Raw genomic sequence first — 18,396 nt, 5'->3', positions numbered from 1 at the left:
GGTTCCTAGTCAGATTCATTTCCACCGCGCCACAATGAGAACTCCCCAAATTGTTTTTTTCTACCTCTAGTCTTGCCCCATGAAATCCATCTTCCTCACTGCCACTGAGGAGCTCTACTTATGAAACCTTGCAATTCTGCCACCTCCTTGCTCATAGCGTTCCAGAAGCTCCCCGCCCCACTCCAAGAGAAATCTCAAGCTCCTGAATACAGTAGGCAAGGCCCCGCATGCCATCACTCCAGTCTCCTCCCTTGCCATTCTTTGCTTTACCCTCTAGGCACCTCAAAGAGTTCATTGACTCCTACTGTATTAGTTTGTCAGGGCTGCTGTAACAAAATTCCAAGGACTGATATGTGGCTTAAACAACAGAAATGTATTTTCTTACAGCCGTAGAGGCTAGAAGTCCAAGATCAAGGTGTCAGCAGGTTTGGTCTCTTCTGAGGCCGTTCTCCTTGGCGCACAAGCAGCCACCTTCTAACTGGGTCCATCCTCACTTTGGCTTTTCTCTGTGTGCCTGCACTCCCTGTGTCTCTGTATATGCCCTAATCTCTTCTTAGGACACCAACCAGACCGAGTTAAGGTCCAACCTAGTGGCCTCCTTTTAATTTAATTCCCTCTTTTTAAAAAATTTTTTTAAAAATTATAGTTGATTTACAATGTTCTGTCAATTTCTGCAATACAGCCCAGTGACCTAGTCATACATATGTACATTCTTGTTCCCACATTATCCTTCATCATGTTCCATCACAAGTGATCGGATATAGTTCCCCGTGCTATACAGCAGGACCTCATTGTCTATCCATTCTAAATGTGGCAGTTTGCATTTGTTACCCCAGAACTCCCAGTCCATCCCACTCCCTCCCCCTCCCCCAAGGCAACCACAGGTCTGTTGTCCATGTCTGTGAGTCCGTTTCTGTTCTGTAGATGGTTTCATTTGTGCCGTATATTGGATTCCAGATCTAAGTATATCATAAGGAATTTGTCTTTCTCTTTCCGACTTACTTCTCTTCATACTGAGAGTCTCTAGTTCCATCCATGTTGCTGCAAATGGCATTATTTTGCTCTTTTTTATGGCTGAGTAGTATTCCATTGTGTATATGTACCACATCTCCTTAATCCACTCATCTGTCGATGGACATTTAGGTTGTTTCCATGTCTTGGCTGTTGTGAATACTGCTGTAATGAACATAGGGGTGCATGTATCTTTTTTGAATGAAAGTTTTGTCTAGATATATGCCCAAGAGTGGGATCGCTGGGTCATATGGTAGTTCTACATTTCGTTTTCTGAGGTACCCGACGCTGGTCAGAATGGCCATCATTAACCAGCCAATGTAACTTTACTTTTTAAAGGCCTTCTCTCCAAATGCAGTCACATTCTGAGGCACTGGGGGTTAGGGCTTCAGCACAAACATTTTGGAGAGGTGTGATTCAGCCCATAACACCTACTGTCTGGCTCTGGTTCTTTCTTATCTCCTTGTCTTTTTTTCATGTTGTCTCTATTTATAATATCCTTCCCTTGTTGCTTGACTCCAGATTGTTCTGCTCAGCAGTACAGCTATCACTACCTTCCAAAAGTCTCAGGCATGACATGATAAGCCAATGACCCTCCTCTCTACCTGCTAAATGCTCTGGTTGTATCTCCACTTCTGACCTTACTGCATTACTTGATAATTATATTTAGAATGAGCCATATTAAAGTGCCAATACTGAGCCATCTTTAGCCTATAAAAACAAACAATTTCACATGGTCCAACCCAATACATCTCTCTTCTAAACCATCGCCCTTTTGAACTTAGGGCCTATGTCTTCCTCTGCCTCTGTGTGCCACAATGCTTGGCACTGAGTGGGTGCTTGATAAATATTGAAGAAATGAATGCCATAGACAGCATGAGCTCTGTCCCTGAGTTTCCTTCTATATCATTCAGAGAGTTAAAATATTGGTCACAAGACAAATTATAGGTTGTGTCCTCAGAATTCAAAGAGCTGAGAATTTAGTATTAGTAAGCTGAGTTAGAAGGAGCCATTGGGAAGATGTGAGGCTAAGCTGGGATGGTAGGAAAGAAGAGCAGTGAGGCTGATAAAGAGGTAAAGAGAAGGAAACTCAATGAGCAAGGCCTGGCAGGCATACGCAGCAAATTGATTGTGGAAGTGTCCATTAAGTGAGAATGGGCTTCCTGAAGAGGAGAGCCATTAAGAACCCATGAGACTAAAGGTGGACCAGGCTAAGTAATGGAGCCAAATTCGAGAGTCCAGGCAGTGGGAAGCTATTTTCAGTTCTAAGACTGACATAATGAAAATGGAGTTCTGGGAAGATGACCCAGGCTTCGGGATAACACATGATCAGAGAGACAGAGTCTAGAGGCCAGATGGAATTAGATGGCTTTTTCAGAAACCCAGGCCTGGGATTAGAAGAACTTGGCATCCTCTTCTTGGTTGGCCTAAGGCTCTGAATGAGCCGCTCATTTGGGGTTATTCAAACTGATCGAAAGGTCAATGTAGCTTCCAGTAATATACTGGGAAGCCATCCCTGATTGCAGGTAAGGATGTCCCACCAGAGGAACAGGTTGACTGTGTGGGCTTTGTGAGCTTCGTGCCGACTCTGAACAGAGCAAAAGGCCATAGTCCTGATGCCTTCTCGGCCAAGACCTGGCCGATCCTGTCTCACTTTAGAGAAACATCAGCTGAGGATGCAGACAGAACTCTCTCCAGAGCTTGGCAGTCTTCAGATCTCAACTCAGGAAAGGAGTATAGGCTGTATAACAGTAAGCGTGGAAGTTCAACTGCCCGGATTCGAGTCCAGTGCTGACTCCACTCCTTGCTCTGTGACCATGAGGGAGTTACACAGCCGCAGCCGAGCTTTAGTTCCTCGCTGTATAACACATAATAACACAAGCATTTAATAATACCACAATCATTTCCACTTTATAGGTTAGTGTAAGGAATACATGTGATGAGTACGTGCACCATTTAGAACACACGTGGTAGGTTGAATCACAGGAAATTGCCATGTTGATGGATCCTAAAATGACAGACAATTGTTAATTTCCTGTGGTTCAACCTATAGTAAATACCCAGCGCATGTCAGCTGGACCCTCTGGCACCTGAGAAATGTTTGCCCAACAAGGGACAGAGGGCACGAGGACACAGCCCCCACAGCCAGCTTCACTCTCCCTCCTAGTTTATTCTAGTCTCTTCTTTCACTGCTGCTACCCTTTTGCTGGCAACCACAAGGCATCCTGCCCCTGACTCTTTACCAGCCTGAGCCTGAAATCACCTACCTTTCCTCTTCACAAACTCAAAATTGGTTGGAATGTTGAAAATGTTAATTTTGCTAAGAAGTTGAGAGGACTTTTTTTTTTTTTTTCCAAGTGCAAGAATGCCTGGTTACAAGTGAAAAGGATAGGATTAAAAGCAAAAACAACCCCCCCCCCCAAAAAAAAAGAACATTAAACAAAGATGCTCAAAGGAATAGCTTGAGGAAAGAAGGAACTTGGCAATGCTTCTGAGACTAATGGGATCCTCCTACCCTCCCGGGACCTACTTCAGGTTTAATCTCTACATAGGGCCACCCTGGGTGTCCCCTCTGGCTCCGCTCTGTACAGTACCTGGCCTCTGCAGTGCAGATTCTGACTTCAGCCCTGAGAAGCAAAAACTTCTTGCCCCCATGGCTTTCAAGGGTTCTGACCTGAGCTCCGACCACCAGCACGGGCCTGTGAGTTTCCTAAAGTCTTTAAACCTGTGCCTTGAAACGTCTGCCCTCCACCCTCTGTCACTCAGGCTCAGAGGCCCTTCCACCCCATTCTCCGTGTCTGTTGGGGTTTTTGTTTTGTTTTGTCATAAATTTGAACCACACAGGCTAGGCAGCTAGCCGTGTAGCCTGTCCCTACCCTTTCGTGACTAGAGGATGCTGTACCTGTGCCAGCATTTTCTGAAAAACTTGAGGGCCCTCTGCCAGCCAGAAACAGACTCTGCCCTTTCCTGTTTCAAAGGCCAGCTCCACCCCCTTGAGCTGCCCACTCAGTTCCTGTTTCCTGTCGAAGGGACACCTCCGCGCTCACTTCTTTTACCCAGCAGCAATGACAGACATGTCCTGGAGAGTTGAACTTAGATTACCCCGCCTTCATTTTTCTAGACCATTCCCTGGTTGCTCATCCCTCAGGTATTTCCAAGGGAGGAGCAGAATTCTCTTTGATGGGGCCCCGAATTACATACTCACTCCGCATGGTGTTTCATTTTTGCAGTAACATTTAGTAGAGTTCTTTTTTAATGGAGAAAAACTTGAAGAAATAAAGGAGTTCATAATCCCTGCTTAGCTAACCATGGCTAGGGTGTGTGTGTGTGTGTGTGTAACTACAAGTATGTAATAGGCAAACTCAGTTTAGAAAATATGAAATTCCATCCCCACCCCTGTAGTCCTCACCCTGAGATTATCACAGCTAGCATTTTCTTGTGAATTCTTCAGAAAATAAATTTTAGAAGGATATATATATCATTTTTCTGTATTACTGCCCTGTGTGGCACTGATTCATGAGAACACTATTTACCTATGAAATATTTTCCTAAAATAATAATGCATGTACATAAACCAATCTCTAATAGTTCACACCTGTTTTGCTCGTCCTCTGAGCATATCTTATGAACTCAGCCAATCCTAGCATGATGCGTGTTATATTGGTGGCTAATGAGTGTTAGTGTCCCACTCAGAAAAACTCCTAGCCAGTGAGTACTTTCTCATGTAATCCTAAAGTCACCCTGTTCTGTAAATTCTTTGTAGGTTTCTCCCATGCCCCCCGCCTCCGCCACCTCCATTTAGTTTGTATTCTGGCCAATAGTTTTGATCAAAAATGGCTGACAAAAAAGTGAATAAGTATTGCCTGAACCTGCTGCAAAGACAGAGAATATCCTACTGCATATTAAAATCCAGTTTTATAGGGGCTCCTCCCCCTTTCAGGTCAATGGTTGAGGAGAAAAAGGATAGAAAAGAAGGATTGGATGTCTGCTCGAGTTTGGAGGTGCTAGCCACGGCAATTAGGTAAGAGCATGAAATAAAAGACATCAAGGTTGGAAAAGAAGATACCATCTTTATGCAGATGACATAATCTTATACATAGGAAGTCCTAAGGAATCCTCCTCTAGACACTGTTAATAGCGATCAACAGGTTCAGTAAGGTTGCAGGATACAAGGTCAACATACAAAAGACAGGTGTGTTTCTATACAATAGCTATAAATAATCTGAAAAGGAAATTAAAAAACAAATTCATTTATAATAATATCAAAATGACAAAATATTTACAAATAAATTTAACAAAAGAAGTACAAAGCACATATTGGAAACTCCAAAACACTGTTGAAAGAAATTAAAGAACTAACTAAGAGTCCCCCCTGTGGTACAGTGGGTTAAGGATCCAGTGTTGCCATAGCTGTGCTGTAGGTTGCAGCTTCAGCTTGGATTCGATCCCTGGCCTGGGAGCTTCATATGCTGCAAGGGCAGCCAAAAAAAAAAAAAAGAGGAGGAGGGAGGGAAGGAAGGAAAGAAAGAGAGAAAGAGAGAGAGAAAAAAAGAAAGGGAGAAGGAAGGAAAGAAAGAGGAAGACATCTTATATTCATGAATTTCAGGTCTTAAGATTGTTAATACTCCCAACAGTGACCTATGTCAAAATTTTAGCTGCCTTTTTTGCAAAAATGGGCAAGCTGATCCTAAAATTCATATGGAAATTCAAGGGTCCCAGATTAGTCAAAACAATATTGAAGAAGAACAAAGGTGGAATCCTCGCACTTCTCAGTTTCAATACTTACTAGAAACCTACTTTAATCAAGATAGTATAGTTTGGCATCACGACAGGCATATAGATCAGTGGAATAAAATTGAGAGTCTAGAAACAAATTCTTTTGTCTGTGGTCAGCTGGTTTTTGACAAGGGTGCCAGGACTATTCAAGGAGAGAAATTTAAATTATTAAAAAAATTTTTTTTCAACAAATGGTCATGGAATAACTAGATATCCACAGGTAGAAAAATGAAGTTAGACTCTCTGCTCTATACCCCATACAAAATTGACTTGACATAAGTCACTGATGTAAGAGTTAAAACTGTAAAACTATTGTTCTTAATAACCAAAGAGCAGAAACAACCCTAATGTCCATCAACAGATGAATGAATAAGTAAAATGAGTATATTTACACAATGGAATATTAATAATCAGCCATAAAAAGGAATTGAAGTACTGATATGTGCTACAAAAATGGACAGATCTTTAAAGCGCCATGGTAGCTGAAAGAGGCTAGACACAAAAGGCCATATGTTTGTACGTTTCCATTTATCTGAAATACCCAGAATAGGCAGGTCTGTAGAAACAAGAAGTAGATTTTTTTTTTTTTTTTTTTTTTTGCTTTTTAGGGCCACACCCATGGCATGTGGAGGTTCCCAGGCTAGGAGTCGAATCGGAATTGTAGCCACAGCCACGGCAACGCCAGATTCGAGCTGCATCTGCAACTTACACCACAGCTCAGGGCAATGCCGGATCCTTAACCTTAACCCACTGAGCGAGGCCAGGGATTGAACCTGCAACCTCATGGTTCCTAGTCGGATTTGTTTCTGCTGAGCCACGACAGGAACTCCGAAACAAGAAGTGGATTAATGATGGCCAGGGGCTGAGGGGGAGGAGAAAATGGAAAGTGGCTTCCAGTAATTATGGGGTTTCTTTTGGGGGTGATATCAGTGTTCTGGAATGAGATACTGGTGATGGTTGCACAACCTTGTGAATATGCTCAAAACCACTGAATGGTACATTTTTTAAATGGTGAATTTTATTCCATGTAAATTATATCTCAATTTTTTAAAAAAGACTGATAGACATCACTGGTTGTTCTGTAACATCTTGTAACATCCCGGCAGCCTCAGCGGGTAAACCAGCAATTGTCTGAAGGAGGGATGGAGGAAGAGCTTTATAGCAGGAGGCAGCCAGTGTACCCCCCCGGGGCACTGGATGGGCCCTGAAGAGCACTTCCAGGGCTGGATGCCAGCAAGACATCTTCATAGTGTCTGTGGTAGAACAACCCCACGTAGACATGATTCACTTCCAAGAAATCATCCCTCAAGTACAAGTATACACGCACCGGTGTGTGTCTTATTTTTTTTTCACCCCACGTAATCCTGGCTATTGTTCTGTTATTGGCACATACAGGTCTTTCTTTCCTTCTTCCTTCCTTCCTTCCTTCCTTCTTTCTCTCTCTTTCTTTCCTTTTTAGGGCTGCACCCACAGCCTATGGAAGTTCCCAGGCGAGGTGTCCAACTGGAGCTGCAGCTGCCGGCTTACACCACAGCCACAGCAACAGGGGATCCAAGCTACATCTCTGACCTGCACCACAGCACATGACAATGCCGGATCCCCGACTCACTGAGCAAGGCCAGGAATTGAACCTGCATCCTCATGGATATTAGTCAGATTCATTTCTGCTGTGCTTTTGTGTGTGTGTGTGTGTGTGTGTGTGTGTGTGTGTGTGTGTGTGTGTGTGTGTGTTGTCTAGAATATTCCAGGATATGAACATTCCATGACTAACCATTTGTTAACCATGGGACATTTTGGTAATGTCTAGTTTTTTGCTTTGACAAACAACACTGCAGTGAAGAGTCTTACACTTAGGATGGGTGCACAGCATGTGCAGTACAAGAACTAAATGGCACACAGTTGCCCACAGGACTCTCCTCCAGCTACTGATCCTGTTTTACACCCTGGTAAGTGCTGGGCTTCAGGCTCAGGCAAGCCCTCCACCCCCTGCCACTCCTAGTCCCCAGCACTCCACCGAGGAGGGAAAAGTCCTTCTCCAGCTCCCACAGACCATCTGCTCGTCTCTGAGTCATGAGATGATCTTTCCCATTATCTCAGCACATAGCACCACACATGCTGGTGCTGTTCAAAACGTGCTTCTTGCCTCCCCTTGCAAAACGAAGTCAGTCTTTGTCTCATTTGCCTCTTTCCAAGAGAAAGTCGTGAAGGGTTTTTTTGATACATTACAAAAAAAAAAAAAAGTTTTCCATTTTTACCCTTTCCACTTTTGCTTCTTGTAACTTTCCATGTCTCTATATTCCTGTGTTCTGGATGTATAGAGCAGACAGACAGCCCATGTTTCATGATGATCACCTTAGCCTTGAAGAATGACAGGCCCCTTTTAACCTGACTTATGAGGAAACTAGTTCAGGTATTTTGTCTATGCATCTGTCGAATACAGCACTGCAAAACTGATAATGAGAGGGGTTCCTATGGTGGCTCAGTGGGTTCAGAACCTGACATAGGATCCATGAGGATGAAGGTTCAATCCCTGGCCTCGCTCTATGGGTTAAGGATTTGGTGTGGCCCTGAGCTGTGGTTTCAGTTGCAGATGAGGCTCGGATCCTGAGTTGCTATGGCTGTGATGTAGGCTGGCAGCTGCAGCTCTGATTTGACCCCTAGCCTGGGAACTTCTATATGCTGTAGGGGTAGCCCTAAAAAGAAAAAAAAAAAAAAGATAAATAGTCTTTTATTGCTTGGATCTTTAGCTAAGTCTATCCCTGAATATATGTGCTCGAATAAAATTCACTTATGGTTCCTCTAAATTTATTTAGGTTTTTTTTGTTGTTTTTGTTGTTGTTGTATGTGTTTTTGTTTTTGTTTTTTTAAATCAAAATCACCCTTGTTGATTTTTAGCAAGACGGAGGCTTCATAGTGAACCTATTGACTCCACTGCAGTGGATGAATAATGCTTTACTTCTAAATGCTGCATCTTACATATATTCTGGGCTCTTTTGTCTTATAGAATCATAAACTATTAGGGTCAAAAAAGACCTTAAATGTGATTTTTACCTAACCTCCTCCATCCCTGACAGACAGCCACCCCACTTCTACCCAAGCATTCCCAGGATCTGGCTCTCCCTCCTCCAGCCGGCAGCAGCTTCCCTGAGGAACAGCTTGTCTTTGAATGGCCTTCCTTAGGAATTCCTGTTGTGGCTCAGTGGAAACGAACCTGACTAGTATCTATGAAGTCTTGGAAAACCAAGAAATCCAACTAGTATTCATGAGGTCTCAGGTTCGATCCCTGGCCTTGCTCAATGGATTAAGGATCCAGTGTTGCCGTGAGCTATGGTGTAGGTGGCAGATGTGGCTCAGATCCCTAGTTGCTGTGGCTGTGGAGTAGGCCGGCGGCTATAGCTCTGATTCGACCTCTAGCCTGGAAACTTCCATATGCCACAGGTGAGACCCTAAAAAGCAAAAAGCAAAAAAAAAAAAAAGAATGGTCTTCCTTAGATGCGGCTGGAACCAGCCTCCTGGCAAGGTCTGCACTATGCTCTCAGCCTTTCCCTCCGGAGTCGCAGAGGATTCGCCTCCTTCTCCCCCAGTCCATCCCCATATCTGAAGACCATTGTCTTTCCTTTTCAGCTCACTAGTCACAGGCTTTGGTAAATTTGTTCTGTGTACAACGGGGTCAGGAGAACGATTCCCTTTAGGGCTTGATTCTTTGTAGTTCTCTTCATTGACAGTGGCCTTCTCTAGATGTGACCCCTGAACTGAATACTCTGAGGTTGCACCTATGAAGAGTGCACTGGAGCTATTATTGCTCCCCTTGATCTGGAGAGTCCAGAAGAGAAGAGACACAAATTAATAGAGGTAGTTGAATGCACTCACATATATACCATATTTCTTATTTCTTATTATTATTATTGCTTTTTAGGGCCACACCCGTGGCATATGGAGCTTCCCAGCCTAGGGTTCAAAGTGGCACTGTAGCTGCCACCCTACGCCACAGCCACAGCAACACAGGATCCGAGCCGTGTCTGTGACCTACACCACAGCTCACGGCAACGCCGGATCCTTCACCGGCTGAGCAACCTCATGGTTGAACCTGCAACCTCATGGTTCCTAGTCGGGTTCCTTACTGCTTAGCCCCAACGGGAACTCTCATATTTCATTTTTTTAAACCCAGCATCACACACCTTCTCATGGTGGTCTTACCATTCCAACTCCCTCGCATTTTCTTCTCCTTCGTGACATTCTCTGAGTGCTTCCCATGCACCAAACACTATTCTAAGCACTCTACGTACATCTACCTCATTTAATCCTCAAAATGGCTGTATGAGATAGTACTAGTACCATCTTCCTCCCCACTGGATAGATGCGGAAGCAGATGCGCATGGCACTGACCATCTTTCTACAGCCTTAAGTGGCAGAGCCAGGATGAAGGCAGAGGGGAGTCTGACTCAGAGCCCAACTCTGCCTGCCATCTGCCCCTGTCCCAGCATACTTCTCCTTATATTCCCATCCCTCCTATTGGTCCCATCTACTATTGCGTTTATTGTTTTGGAAGCCACATCCATCACTTCCTGTTCCCTGTTGAGTTTACAGACCATTCAATATACTAAATCTTTTGCATAGGTAAATGCTTGCTTTTAAAAGCCTCTTTGTCTGTATTAACTTTTGCTGTATTAATTCGGGGTCCTCATTCCAGGCTGTGGTTGCTGTCCCTGCCATCAGCCCACCAGCTAGGATTCCAGTTGACTCCTTTGCAAATTTGTTAAGCCACAAGGTCATCATTCCTCAGGCACGGCCCTAAGGACTCCCTCCTGGTTATAGCAAGTAATTAACCAACACTGTGGGGTTCTGTTTGTTAACCTTCTCTGAAGCCATGGAACAACCCCCATATGCTCATCACCACATCCCTCCTGCCAGCTGCCTGTAGAAGTCAGGATGCCTGATACCCAATGTGAATTTCTGGAGGTGGCCCTCAAGACCCCACGCTACCCGCTATAGTCCATCACAAACTCTCTCTTCAGCACCTCGTCACAAATTTTGCTTCTCTTCTTCTTATTTCTTCTTCCTTTGCAATCAGAATGACTTCTGTCTCCATCAGCCCCCTTCCCATCGTCTCCATGATTTGACGCCTCCAGAGGTCTGTGGTTGCAGGTGGAATCAGAGCTGTGGCACATCCCTCACCTGGCCAAGAGTCAGAAGTTAAAGAAGTTAAAGGCTGAGGGAGCCCTTTCCACATAGAGAATCAGTTCCCAAACATGAAACATCCATTCCCATGTAGCCATGCTTGTTCTACCACGTGTAGTTTGAAAATTATTCCCCTTGGCAGGAAAGTGGAAGCAAAGTGGGAGTCAAGCAGTTCTATTCCTCCTGACCCCTCTTGACACCTGGTGTCAAGAATTAGGGTTCGAAATTGCTTCAAAAGCCCTTTCTGTGGTCCTGGGCATTCTCCCTTTCTGCCTTCCTGGCAACAGTGTTACAGCTTCCTGGATCTGGTTGTTCGTTTTCTCCAGCATCCCCTCTTTCCTGTTGGGACGCGTCCTCTGAAAACCCAAAACCCACCATATTAGAAAGCCCCTGTGACCTCAGATGGGTGTCTTTGCTCTCTGTCTTTGCCTTCGTCTCCTTTGAAAACCTGTGCACATGACCTCCTGCTGTGTTGAATGGGGCCGTATACTGCTCTATTGTATTAATCTTTTCCTTGTTTTGGGATTTCGTTTCTCAGGGAAGCTTTTTCTGGTTTATGGGCGTTCAAAACCTGAGGACTCTTTTCTTTTTTTAAGTAATGCTTATTCCTTCCTGCTTTTCTAAGTTTTAGCTTCCATTTTCCTACCCTGCTTATCAAACTGTGTGGCGTTTTTTGGTGTTTTCCACAGTTCTGCTAAGAGCAGGGCCTTTTCTTACCTCCCCTTTCAGCAGCTGGCCTCTTCTTCCAGATGTACCAACCGCTGGCTCCTTTCACCATCAGGGGACAGAACACACACCTGCTTCACTTTCCCTTGGCTCCTTGAAGAGATGCTCCTTTCTGTCTCAAATCGTTTTAGCAGTTGCCTTTTTCAACACCAGAGTGATTGCCTGCTGTGTCTGCTGTAGGATAATGGTCCCTGATGGGGAAAAAAAAAAACCTTCATGCTGGGTAGCTGTTCAGTCCATTGTGAAAAGCACACAGATAATCAAACTTGCCAAACAGCCATAGCTTTGACACGATACAACTTCGTTAGTCAAGGGGTGCACAGGTTTCTGTCTGGTGCTCTTTGGAATCACTGTCCAAAGGCAAGGCAGTGGCGAATCCCCTCGATGCATGTTTAATAAAGATGGAAAAGTTGTTGCCAAAACAAATGGAAGATATAACATTCCTGTACTTTCAATCATTCTGCCTCCATTTTTTTTAACCCAGAATTTTAGTAATCTTTTCACAGACTGGCATAGACTGTCGGGGGTACATGTCAGGAATATGCCCAGACCTAGCTTACTGGCATTTTAAGCCACACCTGAAATGTATTGTTCCTTTGTATTTGTCTTCTGATGACAATGTAGAAAGGAGCAGGCTTGCCAACCAGCTCCTGAAGGGTTTATGTTCAAAAGCCTCACAATGATCGGCTACATTTAGGTGCCTGGTCTTATTAAAAAAAAATAAAATTTTTAGAACTCATGGACTTGGAGAAGTGGTTGCCAAGGGGGAGGAGGAGGGAGTGGGATGGACTGGGAATCTGGGGTTAATAGATGCAAACTATTGCATTTGGAAGGAATGAGCAGTGAGATCTTGCTCTGTAGCACTGGGTGCTCTATCCAGTCACTTGTGATGGTGCAGGATGGAGGCTAGCGTGAGAAAAAGAATGTGTGTGACTGGGTCACTTTGCTGTACAGTCGAAAATTGACAGAAGACTGTAAACCAACTATAATAGAAAAAATAAAAATCATTTAAACATTTAAAAAATTTTACATTTTTGAATAATCATAGACTCACAAGTAGTTTCCAGAATAATAGAGAGCATTCACCTGCTTCCCCCAGTGATAACATCATACACATGTGACTGTAGGGTAAGGTCTTTCCAATGTCTTTGCCTGTCAGAAGAAGGTCTAGCTGGCACTCCCTGACCTCAATCAGTACTCATTATGATGAGACTATTATTATTATTATTATTATTTGCCTTTAGGGCCACATGGAAGTGGCCCTGAGGCACATGGAAGTTCCCAGGCTAGAACTAGGAATCTAGAGCTGCAGCTGCTGGCCTATGCCACAGCCACCACAATGCCAGATCCAAGCCGCATCTGCGACCTACAGCACAGCTCAGGGCAACCCTGGATCCTTAACCCACAGAGCGAGGCCAGGGATCGAACCTGCATCCTCATAGATACTAGTCAGATTCGTTTCCCCTGAGCCACAGCTGGAAGTCCCACACCCAAACTCTTAACCTGTGTGTTCTGCTGCTTCCCCAGGAGCTCTTACTTGTGCCTGCAGGGCTCAAATCGGTACCCAGAGGCCCAGGTCTCCACAAAGGTAGCGTTTAATTTCCTCCCTTACTGCAGGGGGAGTGAGGCTCTGCTCCCAGACTGTCCAACGCTATGGGGCCCTTGCCGCTGATGGACGGGGATGTTGGAATGCTCTTTAATCCCCTTCTGTCAAATTTCTGGGCTGTTTAGTCCCTGGCTCAAGCACCACAGTCGCAAGTTTACAGACTTGTGAGACTCATGGCCCTCACTTTTGCGGCCATGGAGTACCAGACAGAGAGGCTGTCAGACCATCTCTCTGGGCCAGGGCAGAGCAGTGGGTGTTCAGACCCAGGCCGACACGCCTGAGCAACTTTCGGAGGCATTTTCTTAAACCCCACCCTTGGCAATAGTCCTGCAGAATCGGTTCGTTCTTCAGGAGGTTTGATTCCAGATCACATCACTGTGTATCAAATATCACTGCCATCTGACAGCTTTGGAAAGGTCTGCATTGCTCCTGTGAGTGCAGTGGGAGAGGAAGGAGGTGGGCCGGGCAAGGTCAGGCTAATCTAGGTTGTTACATTTGGTGCCAGGAACAACAGAAACCAAGGGCATTTAAGCCCAAACGACCTTGGTAACTTGATCTCTCACATTCCATGTATTCCAGCCAAGGAAAGAAACACTGGCGTGTAATGTTGCATACTTAACACTCAAGGTTTACAGAAGTGCTTTCACATTATCTAAGCCTCATCATCCTCTTGACAGGTGAGGAAACTGAGCTTTGGGGAGAGTGAGTATCTTGTCTGAGGCTCTCCAATTAGTATTTGACACAACCAAGAGAGGGGCCTGGATCTTGGGGAGACCCCAGAGTGCAGCAAGGCCTTTGGTGGTCCATGGACCCGGGTTCCACTTGCAATTCTGCCACTGACTATCTTTGAGGTCGTCTCTGGGCCTCACTCTTCTCCGCTTTTAAGGACATCATCACAACACCCGCCCCATCAGATTCTCATGATGGTCGAAGGACATAATACATAAAAAGGGCTTGGCAGAGTACCTGGCACAGGCGATAACAGGGAATGGTAGCTATTGGTATTAGTTCATTTCTCCAGTCATTAGGAATGAATCTGGCTTCAATTAATATATTGAATTAAACAAATGGGGGTTATTCTTCTCATATAAGAGGTGTGAGGGCAGGCAGTCTTGGGCTGGCCCCAAACTGAATGGTGCTATCAAAAACCATTTACCTTCTTTCAGTCCATCCTGGTTTCCATAGCATGTTAATGTGCTGCCTCATGGTTGCAAGGTGGCTGATGTAGCTCCTTCTACCATGTTTGGGGGAAAGAGGAATAGTACCAGTTATAGTTCCCCTTTCTTAAGGAAAGCAAAACCTGACCCAGAACCCCACTCCCAACCACAGCAGACCTCTGCTTTTTTGTTTTATTGGCCTGGACCCTGTCTTCCAACTCTCTGTAGCTGCAAGGACACTCGGAAAGTGAGTGTTTAACGTTTCAGACTCACCTATACAAGTGGCAGGGTAGAGGGTGGATGAGAATGGGAGAAGATTGAGCCAACTGTGTATGCCACAGTTCTTTGTGCCTCTTACAATGTCATTAAATTTTTTAAAATATTTACTTGGACCTCAGGTATTAAGGGTTAAGCTTACTTAACCCTAGTCATGTGTTCACGGCACACGAGAGCAAAGCCCCTTTTCTAAACGGAGTCCATTTAATTCCCACAAAATGTGTGCTATTTCACATGCATCTATTTTTTCTTAACTTTTCAATTGAAATATACATACGCTATGGTACACAGGTACTTCTAGAAGGCTCATTCGATTTTTAGTATTTATCTTCATGAAAGCACCCCTCAGATGAATGTATAGAGCATTCTCACCAACCCCAGAAACTTTCCGCTTTTTTTCTGCCCATCCTGACAACACTCCTTCCCCAAGGTAAGTAGTATTTTGCCCTGTATCCTCATCGGTCTGTTGCCTCTTCTTTGATTTCCTTTAACTGAAATTATACATTTGCATGTTGTCTTTTTTGTTGTTGCTGCTTTCTTTTTAGGGCCTCATGTGCAGCATATAGAAGTTCCCAGGCTAGGGGTCCAATTGGAGCTGCAGCTGCCACCGACACCACGGCCACAACAACGCCAGATCTGAGCCGCATCTGCAACCTACACCACAGCTCACGGCAACCCCGCATCTTTAACCCACTGAGTAAGGCCAGGGATCGAACCTGCGTCCTCATGGATACTAGTCAGGTTTGTTACCAGTGAGCTACAAGGGGAACTCCTGCATGTTGTCTTTTTGGGTGCGACTCCTTTCACTCACCTGTGAGAGTCGTCTGTTATTGCAGGCAGTGATGGTTCTTTTGTTTCCTGCTTTCTCTCTCTGCCGTGTCTCCCTGCACAGACCTGGAGTCAGTGGTATTATGAGAACCAGAAGAGCACAGCCATGGAAGTCACTCTTTTTTCCACTGGTAGATTATCTTTTCCTCGTAAAAGCCACCCCCTCTGATTTCTTGCAAAGCTTGTCTGGGTGCTGCTCTCTCCAGCATCACGTCTACTTTAAAAGGAATCTCTTGGGGACTTGTGTGTTTGCTTTGGATGCTGTCAGCCTAAAAGAATTTTCTTGAGCACTTCTTCATTTGGAGAGGGTGGCAGAGGAGAGTCAGAGAGGGATGCTTTCTGGAAGGACATTTTTAGTCAAAGGAAAGAAGACCAGCTCAAGTCATCATGAGGACCTTGGGCCCGGAAGCCAGACTTTGGAGCCGAGATTTAGGGTCGTCTTCTGTGTTCCTCCCCTTCTAACAGTCTCTGTTCAGAGCTCAAGGGCAAAAGACATTCACGGCCACTCTGTCTCTCTGGAGGCTGGGAAAACTGGTTTGAATTCAGGCTGACTCTGCAGGTCTTCCTCCTCTCTCGGCTGCAGGTGGTGGGCTTTCCTATCAAAGCCCGCCTGGCTTTCTTATAAAGGCCCCCAACTCCAGGACACACTTGAGAGCAGGAATAAAGCTGATGCTCTTCAGGGGCGTCTTAAGTGAAGATGAAAGGGACTGACTAGTTATTCCTGCAAGTATAGTCACGTTGGTAAGTCAGGGATCAACTAGAAAAATGCAAACTATGCGGTTAGCTCTAATGGCTGGCCGTCGGCATCTGGTCTCTCCTTGAGGTGTCTGCTGGTTCTGTGCCTTGTGTCTGCTGCCACAGTGTCCTGGGATATTCAGCAGAGACTTACTCAGGGGTTCTTTGCTTGGCAGCTTGGGCACACTGCAGAGAGCCTGATTTGGCAGGCTGGATCATCCTCAGGCACTACCATTCAGGTCCAGCACCCTTCTATGTTTGTCTGTGGGCATGTGGAAACACTGAAATCCATTGCAGATGACCAGCTTTGAACTTAGCGATATGTGTTGCCACAACGTTAGAAAGCTTTATGAAGTTTATTGAGTAATTTCTGTATCCTCAGCCCTCAGAAGAACTTGACATATATTACTTCAGTTATTCCCCAAAGGACCTGGGGAGATGGGTAAGCTTATTCCCATTTTGCAAATGAGTAAATTGAGGATTAAAGTAACCTGCAAGTAAGTAATAGGTAGTAAGTAGCAGGAGTCAAAGTCAACACTAGGTCTCTTGGATTCCAAAAGCTGTGTACCTTGTAGCCCCATGCTGTATATACAATGAAATGCTACTCAGCCATGAAAAAGGATGAAATCATGCCATTTGCAACAACACAGACGGACCTAGAGATTCTCATATTAAGTGAAGTTAAGTCAGAAAGAGAAAGCCAAATACCATGTATCACTTCTATGTGTAATTTAAAATGTGACACAAATGAACTTATCTACAAAAGAGAAACAGACTCACAGATGTAGAGAACAGCACTGTGGTTGCCAAGGCAGGGTGGGAGGGTAGGGATGGACTGGGACTGTGAGATTAGCAGAGGCAAACTATTCTCTATAGGATGGATGAACAACAAGGTCCTGCCGTTTAGCACAGGGAACTATATTCAATATCCTATAATAAACCGTAATGGAAAAGAATATGAAAAAGCATGTGTGTGTGTGTTTGTGTGTGTGTCTGTGACTGAGGCACTTTGCTGTATAGCAGAAATTAACACAACCCTGTAAATCAGCTATACTTCAACACAATTTTAAAAACCAACAAATAAACAAACAAAAATAAAAATAGCCCCTTGCCTTTCTGATGTGCCAGCCCTCTTGTCAGCCCCTGCCTTCCCCTCACCCTACCACATGCTCTTCAATGTTTGTCCAATAGGTGGCCGGTTTTTGAACAGCTAAAAGCTGCAAATACCTTGTCACTTATTTTGATTTTTAGTTAGTTGTTGAACCATTCACTACACCACAATTGTGTTTTGTTAAAATATGTTTTTCGGAGTTCCCTTCGTGCCTCAGTGGTTAACGAATCCGACTAAGAACCACGAGGTTGCGGGTTCGATCCCTGGCCTCGTTCAGTGGGTTAAGGATCTGGTGTTGTCGTGAGCTGTGGTGTAGATAGCAGACACAGCTCGGATCCGGCGTTGCTGTGACACTGGTTTAGGCCAGTGGCTACAGCTCCAATTAGACCCCTAGCCTGGGAACCTACATATGCCATGGGTGCGACTCTAGAAAAGACAAAAAAATATATATGTGTTTTTCTTTTTTGGCCGCCCCATGGCACATGGAGTTCCCAGGCCAGAGATTGGAGCCGAAGTTGCACCCTACACTGCAGTTGCAGCAATGCCGGGTCCTTTAACCCACTGGGTCAGGGGTCAAACCTGCATCCTGCCGACTGCAGACATCGCCACCAATTCCATTGTGCCACATCGGGAACTCCTAAAATAATTTTTAACAATACCGAAGACCGGAGTTCCCATTGTGGCTCAGCGGAAACAAATCTGGCTAGTATCCATGAGGACACGGGTTTGATCCCTGGCCTCGCTCAGTGGGTTAAGGATCCAGCATTGCCTGAGCTGTGGTGTAGGTCACAGAGGTAGCTTGGATCCTGCATCGCTGGGACTGTGGGGTAGGCCGGTGGCTACAGCTCCGATTCGACCCCTGGCCTGGGGACCTCCATATGATGTGGATGTGGCCCTAAAAAGACAATAATAAGAAGAAGAATAATACTTAAAACTATAGAGTATAAAATAAGGAGACGTTTGTTTCAGTCCTCACTGTCACCATGAATCAA

At 44.9% G+C, this 18,396-nt stretch overlaps 1 protein-coding gene and 1 long non-coding RNA gene across 13 annotated transcripts in view; one reads left to right on the top strand and one right to left on the bottom strand.

Moving 5' to 3' along the window:
• The window catches only part of C10H9orf3 (chromosome 10 C9orf3 homolog), a 394,233-nt gene that overhangs the window by 239,622 nt on the left and 136,215 nt on the right, over positions 1-18,396 (top strand). For 10 of the 12 annotated variants that reach the window (XR_002336299.1, XR_002336292.1, XR_002336298.1 and 7 more), the window contains exon 8: positions 4,952-5,032. The exons of the other annotated variants lie outside the window; for them this stretch is intronic. Coding sequence is in view for 3 of the 10 variants with exons in the window: in XM_021064604.1 (XP_020920263.1) it covers positions 4,952-5,032 (81 nt within the window). In the remaining 7 variants the exon portion in view is untranslated. The remainder of the gene's footprint in view (positions 1-4,951; positions 5,033-18,396) is intronic. 12 annotated transcript variants of the gene reach the window in all.
• Positions 9,863-17,005, bottom strand: LOC102158497. The gene is made up of 4 exons (XR_299114.3): positions 15,542-17,005; positions 14,454-14,531; positions 11,683-11,882; positions 9,863-10,962 (listed from the first exon to the last, which is right to left on the bottom strand). It is a non-coding gene; the product is annotated as an uncharacterized LOC102158497 (long non-coding RNA).

Source organism: Sus scrofa, chromosome 10 (genome assembly GCF_000003025.6).
Source record: "Sus scrofa isolate TJ Tabasco breed Duroc chromosome 10, Sscrofa11.1, whole genome shotgun sequence".
NCBI classification, from domain to species: domain Eukaryota; kingdom Metazoa; phylum Chordata; class Mammalia; order Artiodactyla; family Suidae; genus Sus; species Sus scrofa.
Note: the sequence above shows the minus strand (reverse complement) of the source record. Positions and strands in the feature narration are given on the sequence as shown.